Here is a 9,188-nt window from a genome sequence, read left to right as displayed (position 1 = left end):
TAAAGCATTAAAAATAACACCGTCTTCCTTCCATTTGTTGGATGGACATTTAGTGGGCCCAGAGGGCTCACTAGGGAGGGACTGCCCCCAGCCCTCTAGAACCGAGCCCGAGTATCTCCACCTGCCTGGGCTCACCTCGTACGGATGTGGGCCGGCCTCCCTGGGTGTAAAGGGGGCTGGGTTTCGATGATGACGCGTTTTGAGTTCCTTTAAAAAGGAAGGGATTCTGCCCGTGAAACCCAGGACCGCAGAGCTGCCCCTCGTTTGTGGACATGGCTGACTACAACATACATGTGGAGACCGGCACGGCCTTCCATGCCAATACCATGGACTCCATCTCCATCACTCTGTTGGGGTCCATGGGCGAGGGTGAAAAGCGGAGTCTCAATCACCGTGGCTGTGATTTCCTGCCAGGAGCTGTAAGTAGACTGACAGGTTTAGGTGCTCGTGCAAGGAGAGGGCGGGTACAGTAAGGAGTACAGTGCAAACACCGTTTATAGTTGTCATTTTTATTACAAAGAAAGTGGGCCGTGCTGCTTCGAGGCGCTAACTCAGGACCGGAGCTGCAAATTAGAGCTACCAATGCGGGTGGCAGATAGCGCGAGCAGCCCCGGTAGTTTTGTTTATCTGAGGGTGTTTGTCATAGCGCACCTGCCCGTCGCTCGAGGTGCCTGCAGGTAGGGGCTGTTAGTTAGTCTCGATGTTTACCTACTCACAGCCTCTTTCCGCTTGGCTCGCGCCTGCCCTGTTTTCTTCACTCACCGCCCCACTCTCGCATTTTCCTCGATTCCTCGCCCATGAACTATTTCCTCATCCTGCTTTCTTTCGCTGCTGTCCAGTTTTTGTACTCTTCCTTCTTCAGTTTTTGCTCCCTGCCCTGGCCCTTTTTCTCTCTCCAGCTCTCCTTCTCTTCTCATTCTTTTATCACCACTCGCTGCTCTCCCTGCTACATTCTCTCTTCTCCAGTTCTTGCTGGACGAACTGCTTTCTTTCCTGTTCTTGCTTTACCTTTATTTCCTGATAACCCTTGCTCTCCCTTTCTCAATATCAATCTTCTTTTTTACGAGTTTCCAAATTATTTTTCTTCAAAAATAATATGCAATGAATCATGTTTAATTCCCATTTTATTCACCTTTTTAACTCCCGTCTGTCGCCATCTGTCAGACCATGACCCTCTTCCTTTCCTTCTCACCAGTTTCAGTACTTTCAATTTATTCTGTGTTTTCTACACTCCTCGTTTTTCTTTTCAGCAGCTGCATATCTTAAAGCGTCTCCTCTTCCCTCTGCAGATTTTGCTCAATATATCATCTTGTTACAACAATCAGCACAGTGCTGGAATTAGAACACATATTTTCCGGAAAACCCATAAATTGGGGGTGAAAGTGTGGCAAGTGAAAGAGGTGGGATCAAGAGTGGCGGAGACATGGAAAGCAGATTCTGAGGGTCAATTTATACATTTATTCAGTAGAAAAAATATGCTGCATAGAAATTGTCAACAAGGACAAACGTCGGAGTAAATATGTTCTACTTAGTTAATTTGCTTGTTTTAAAACACTTCAGGGTTTATTTACAAACCCCTTGCGCCGCCCGCACGTCACTTTCAATATGGGAATAAGTGACCCAGTGGCAGCACAAGGGGCTTCTAAATAAAGTCCATTTGTGTACTATGTAGACCGCAGATTTGTAGGTTATGCTGTTATGTCAGTGGGTCACTGCTTCTGACACTGAGATCCTTTTGTTACTTCCAGTTTATAAATTGTAATCCTTTTAATATAGTGCAGTGTTCTATGAACAAGCATCAAAAAGCTGAATGCAAACTGTTAGTCATGGGTTTAGACCCTTTTTAGGTCGAGCATGGAGGCAGCGCGCATGCGCTGCTTGCTCTGCAAGTCTGCTGTAGTAGAGTATGGGAGAGAAACCGTGCCAAATCTCCTTCCATATTTTTAATTGGCTTGTGATATTGGCTTTCGTAAATGCTGCCTTCGGATTTGTTAATAAGCTTGTTACTCCCTCCTTAGTACGACCTTGTCTTCATTTGTACCCTCCCATGGCGATTGGCCCCTTTACTTTGGTTGTTTCACAGGACCTATTATTAAGTCTGTAAGCACTAAGTACTTTATTGAGTTTCTCTTACTGCAGGCCGGCCATGCGCTGCCTCAGCTGAAACCGCTTGTGTTTTTTAAACAGCACGGCCGCCCGGTGACACGGGTGCCTGCTTTCATTCACTTTAACCAGGCATACTCTCCTGTCTGTTTCAAACCCCAACCCTCCCAAGTAAAATGGATTTAGAAATGATTAGCCAATTAAGTCATGTGAATTTCAGGTAGCACATAATCCTGTGCTAATGAGCTGAAGCTGAAAACAGCACACCGGTGGTACATGTCATCTGTACTAAAGCCACCTTATGGGTTGTTTTCAAAAGCCTGTTTTATAATTAAAAAACACTGCCCCAATACCACCACCACCGCCAAAAAACACCACTAATGCCACTACCACCAACACCAATACCACCACCATCAATTCCACTACCACTGCATATACCACCACCAACAACACCACCAATACCACCACCACAAATACCACCACCACCAATACTACCACAACCACCACCTATGCCACCATCAATACTACCACCTCCACCAATACCACCACCACGAATGCAACCAGCACCACCAATACCACCGGCAATAATAATACCACCGCCAATGCCAATACCACCGCCAATACCAATACCACCACCACAAATACCACCACCACTAATACCACCACCAATACCAATACCACCACCAATACTACCATCACCAATGTCACCACCAATACAACCATCACCATGAATACCACCAATATCACCACCACCCCCACTAATACCACCACCACCAATATCACCACCACCAACCACACCAATATTAGCACCACCACTACCAGCACCAATACCAGTACCACCAATACCAGCACCAATACCACCACCACCACAAATGCCATCACCAATACCACCACCACTAGTACCACTACCACCACCAATACCACAACCACCAATACCACTACCAGCACCAATACCAATTCCATCACCACCACCATCGATACCACCACCTCCACCACCACCAATACCACCAATACCACCACCACCAGTACCAGTACCACCAACAATACCACCACCACCAATACCACCCCCAATACCACCACTACCACCAATGACAATACCACTGCCAATGGCAATACCACCACCAATCCCACAAATACCACCACCAATACTACCACAACCAATACCACCATCACCAATCCTACCATCAATACTACCACCTCCACCACCAATACCACCACCACCACCATCACCACCAATACCACCAACACAACCACCACCACTGCCAACAATAATACTACCGCCAATGCCAATACCACTGACAATACCAATACCTCCACCACAAATACCACCACCACCAATACCACCACCACTAACAACACCACCACCAATACCACCACCACCAACACCAACAATGCCAATACCACCACCAATCCCCAAAATACCCCCACCGCCAATACCAAAAATACCCCCACTACCAATACCACCACCACCGATATCACCAATACCACCACCAACACTAATACCACCATCACCAATATCACCAGTAATAACACCACCACCAATACGACCACCAATACCACCACCACCACCAATACAATCACCAACAATACCACTACCATCACCACCATCAATACCACCACCAATACCACCACCACCACCACCACCACCAATACTCCCACCACCAGTACCACAACCACCACTCATACCACCACCACCAATACCACCACCATTAATCCAATACCACCACCACCAAGACTAAAGCCAATACCCATACCACCACCACCAATACCATCACCACAAATACCAATACCACCACCACCAATACCACCACTAATGCCATCACCACCAATACAACCACCAATACCACCACCACCACCAATACCACCACCACCAGTACTACCACTCATACCAACACTACCACCGATACCAATACCACCACCTCAGTGCATCTCGCTCACTAGTAAGAACAGGGTCATTGTCAAGGCTGGAGCTGCAGCCGAGACACACCTCCCTCCCTCCATGCCTGCCATAGAGCACATCCCACCCTGCAGCAGGAGGGGAATCCAGGGCCCTACTACAGCTGGAGTGTTTTTTATTAGGCCAAAGATAGCAATGCCTTTACGCAATGCCACCCTGCACACTCAAATCACGGAGAGGGCAGGAAATAGCCCTCATGCTCCTCCACCTGATCCACAACAGTGAAATCACAGCGCGAAAGGTGTTGGAGTGCTTTGTTAGTGCTTATAGCTCATATCATATGTAACTTTCACTTCACACTTTGTGCCTGTGTAATTTACAACACTTACACATCTTCTTCACTGCACTTTTTATCACTACTTTGAAGATGTCGCTGGCCGGTCTCTTTCTCAGATAATTACAATCTAACAAGCAGTCAGGAAGGCCCTTTATTGCAATGTAATAGGTCTCGTATTTGCGTTAGATTAAGCTGTTGGTATTGTAAATGACAATGCCTTTTATTTATGCTTCAAAACCCAAAACATAAATAAAATTTACAATGCTAATAGCTCAACTCGCGTGAATGCCAGGCCTATTGCATTGCAAATGCTTGTTTTTTCCTGTCATCTGTTATTCTTCTATTTTTGCAAAGAAGCGTTCTTTTGGGTAGTAATAAAGTCGTGTTAACCCCAATCACTGTGTTACATTTCAAACCCTGACTTTGTGTTTCTCCCAACTATACACCCACTCACATCTGCCCAACACTGTTGCGGAATGGAAACGGACTGACATCAGGTCAGCAGTTCCAACCGCATCATTTGGATGCAGCCAAACACAGTGCAGTCAGAAACATACATTTTTCTACGGGAGCTTGTGCGGCAAGTAGAAAATGCCCACAGCATAAGCTGTCATAGAAAAATAGATGTTTCCAATACACCCTCACAGTGTGGCAGGCAACTCACAATGTTGAGGGGGTACCATTGGTGCCCCCATTGCAGGTTGTGGAGGTCGCAGAGGGATGGGACCCCTGCTAGGGGCCCCAAAGACACTTTCGAAATGCGAACATGGAACTGCTGTCAGAGAGTGCAATCATAATCCCAATTGCAAAAATGCCATCCTTAAGGGATTATGAGGCCTTTCCGAATGGCGGATGGGCTCCTTGAGCTCGCCAGAACCACATGGGATTCCCCAGCCAGATTAAACTTCGACCATCATCATTATAATACAGCAGTCAAACTTTAAACCTTCACAGTGCAAATACATCTCTTACTTGGGAACAGGCTGAATGAAGCAAAAAACTTGTCTTCAAATTATATTTTCTCTGAAATACGTTTGAAATGGTAAACTGTGCACCTTTGATTCCTTCCAAAACATTAGCATTTAGGTGGTAGAGTCAAGATGGCGCTCATCCAGAATAATACTTACACAAAGGAAGGGCTGATGGTCCATTAAATCCAGCCTTTATTTTAGGCCTAGCTGAAAGTGAAAATAAGAAAGCTCCCTCGCTGCTTGCAGGTTGCTGCTACGAACAGAATGCTGGCAATGTGTGAGTGTTGCTGAATTACATCCCAGTGTCATGAAAATACCTCAGGTGAAATTCAGCATATTTCACTGGATCAGCCAGATCCCAGATCCAGCTAAGAATTAGCTGCTGGAAACATGATCTGTTATGATCCTCCTCATTTCCTGCAGTGAATCAATATAAACCAATCACCATATATTGTATGTCATCTCACAAACCAGTTGTACTCTAAAGGGTGTTAAGGTAAGAAAGGAAAAGCAGAGAAACTGTAGTAGGAATGAGACATATCTAGGACAAAAATGCTCCTGTTTTGCTCCCCCAATCCACATAAGGCACACATGTGTGCTTAGCCAAGGGCTTCAGCTTCATGGGTGTCTGTCACAGAGGAAACCTGTGCATTGTACTGCTTGAGGGGGCAGGCCCTAGAAAAAACATATATATTTTTTTGTTTTGTTAGTCCTGTTGGATGTCTCTGTCACAAATTAGTGGTGACATGGGCTCTTAGAACATGGTTCAAAGGGAGGCAGTCCCTTTTCTCGGCAAAAAATGTTTCTGACTCCTATTTCAGCAGGAAGGCCAGCCAAGTCCCAAGCTTTGATGTTGCCTGTGAGTCTGTAAGACAGTATTATAATATTGGTGGAGGTTTGCAAGGGTACCATACCATGCATTTGCTTTAACAGTTGGTACATCCTACAGCAGACTACTTCTCAAGAAAAACATTATCCTATCAGACCCATCTACTACATGCCAATATGTAATATCTTAGATGCCTATACCTTAATAAAGCATTTGAAAAAGTGGTTTTTACAAAAATCTCCAACTTCACTCAAGAAATAACTTAATGTTGGATCTACAATCCAGATTCAGTCTAGAAAGCGAAGGACTCAATCCTTCTATCTATATTGGATTATTTAAGAGCCACAGTGGGCAAGAACTACATGACTGCACTTCTATTGGACATATCAACAGCTTTGACCACTCTCCATAACCGAGCTGTACTAATCAGTCTCAAGGACCTCGGCATACATAAGATTACCCTAGAATTGCTCATTTTCTACCTCCGAGGTAGTAGGCATAGTCTAGTATTCATGATGTCTTCTACACCTACCCCTTACATTCGAGAAAGCGCTGTCACACAAAGTTCTACTGTTTCCCCTTTTCTCTTCAACAGCTTTCTACCATCCTTGCCAGAACTGATTAAATTTTACATCTGACACATTACAACTACGTGAATTATACACAGATCATACTGAAAGTGGACAATCCAGAAACTGTCTAGACACTGAAACTTGATGATTATCTCAGTGACTTACATGTCTGGATGTTGGTTAATCACCTTAAACTCATCTCATCACTGCGAAAGCTAAAATCTTGACCTGCTGCACATGGCACAAATATCGACATATGACAATGTAGCAGAAGCAGTTTGATTTAACACTATCTACTGCTAGAGAAGAAAGGAATCTCAGGGTGGCCATGGACCCTGAACTATCAATGATTCCACCTCTAAACAAAGCTGTAACAAACTTTTTTGACAACATTAGAGATTTAAGAGGCATCTTCCCATACCTTGGAAACCCTGGAAGAATATATACACTTTTAACCCTTTGTGATATCCAAGATCAACTAAGACAATAGCTTAAATGTATGCTTCCTCGGCTTCCTTATACTCAAACTATAGTAAATTCAGCATGCAACAGTAAGAACCATCAATCTCCTAGACCCCTGATCTTACCAGTCATGTATAGCCTCCCCACAGTCAATCTATCAATTTTGTAAGGCTCTGTGCATCATCACAAAGCCACCCCAGGAAAATAACCAGAAAAGGACTACAACTGAGTCTCAAACAACACTCACAGAACACTGCCCACTCCAGATTAATAGCAAGAATCATTGTCATCTCTTAAACAATTAAATCTATTAATGGATTTGCCAGGACATACTGGTCTGCAACTCATGCTGGCCACACTATTAAATATGCAAGGCACTTACATTTCATATATGGGCCATAATCTGGTTATCTCCAAGTTAAGACAATCAAATACCACTCCAGGCATAGTAACTGAATTGGCAATCCTCTAATAACACATATAAAAGCCATGATAAATAGGTTCACAAGGACAAGGTGCCCATAATGAGGTGAGAGAGCTTCAGACACTGGGCATGGAAAAGCAGTATAGGGCATTCACCAACAGTTCACCATGGCCTTATAATAATACTCTCCCACAAGCATTAGACCTTTACATATGGGCCTTCTATAAACCAATAGTGCACACCCTCCATTATATTTGCAGTCCACACTGGTAAATGTTCCAGTTCTAGATGATGGGCAACTGTAGAATCTGAGATTTGTCTCTTGGCCGGTGAAATGGAGGATTGTAACTCTAGTCCTTCCCTTCAAACCTTTGTGTCTCAGACTCTAATATTACATCAAAGGGCAGTGATTTCATGAACCCAGGTGAATTTCAGAATGTTTCTTTATAATTGGCTTATACATTTGCATCCCCCTAACTCAAGTGGACACCCTTCTGATGCATTTAGGGTAGAATGAGACCTGACAGAAATTCACACCTTCAAAGGGTGTGCCAAACCAATTTTCAAGGACACCAGCCAATATACACTTACAAATTGTCTCTTTATCTCCTGCACTTTCCATCCACCACACTGCTTAGCGCTTCATTCCTAAAAAATCTAAGAGTACTGTAAGAAAGTGGATTACTATTTGTAGTCGGTGACTAACCACAACCTGGAATGATAACATTTCTTGTCAAGGTGAACACATGAAATCTAAATATTACCCTGACCTCAGCACACTGGGAGCTATGGCACAAAGTAGACAGACTAAACTTAGAGCAATGTATAACATATTTATGCAATCAATCAATCCACTTTATTCGATTAGTTAAAATCATAAACGTACAGAACACATCAAGTACAAACAGTATTACAATACATTTAGACAAAATATATAAAACAATATACAGATAAAAACATCCTGGCTAAAATATTCACACATTTTAAAAATGTCATATTAGCTTAATAATCTTATTTAGACAAAATTCATAATCTGATCTCTATTCTTTTTTTAGCCTTACAGCAGCAGCAAGAAAAGAAGCAATGTTAAAAATATCTCCTGTGTTGCACAATGTCTGTATAAAAACTAACGCAGGTCTGACCTGGCAAAACCCCATTCCTCTCATGATAAGTAGTAAGAATTTCATTCAAATATTGGAATAAAAATGACAAAACATCATGAAATGTAAAGTCTCTTGGGTTGAGAAATTGTCACACTGACAGGGTTCTGCATCTTCAGGTTTGCACCAGCCCGGTAAATCCCCCAATAGGAAATGGATCAAATTCAAACGGAGCCTAATTAGGAGCCAACGATGGAAAGAGTTATTCACCATGACCAAATAGGGTTCAACAGAAATGGTTGTTTTTAACAAATAGTGAGCCCTAACTAGAGGTTTGGATAGCTCCATTTTTTCTCGCTCCAACATTATTAAATTCTTGAAATTCAATTTCACCCACAGGACATCCTCCTTCCTAATCTTTTCGGTAGCCTCATACAGTTCCGGATGTCCTATTTTCCATAACATATATTTAACATAGGACAGCCACTTAATT

At 43.3% G+C, this 9,188-nt stretch overlaps 1 protein-coding gene across 1 annotated transcript in view; it reads left to right on the top strand.

Moving 5' to 3' along the window:
• The first annotated feature begins 245 nt into the window (after nt 1–245).
• LOC147678091 (hydroperoxide isomerase ALOXE3-like) overlaps nt 246–9,188 on the top strand; it is a 239,569-nt gene continuing 230,626 nt past the window's right edge. The window contains exon 1 of the mRNA XM_086946566.1: nt 246–419. Within this exon, the coding sequence (XP_086802692.1) occupies nt 273–419 (147 nt within the window). The 5' untranslated portion in view covers nt 246–272. The remainder of the gene's footprint in view (nt 420–9,188) is intronic.

This window comes from Lissotriton vulgaris, chromosome 12, assembly GCF_964263255.1.
Source record: "Lissotriton vulgaris chromosome 12, aLisVul1.2, whole genome shotgun sequence".
Taxonomy (NCBI): domain Eukaryota; kingdom Metazoa; phylum Chordata; class Amphibia; order Caudata; family Salamandridae; genus Lissotriton; species Lissotriton vulgaris.
The sequence above is the reverse complement of the archived record's forward strand: the minus strand, read 5'-3'. Positions and strand labels throughout refer to the sequence as shown.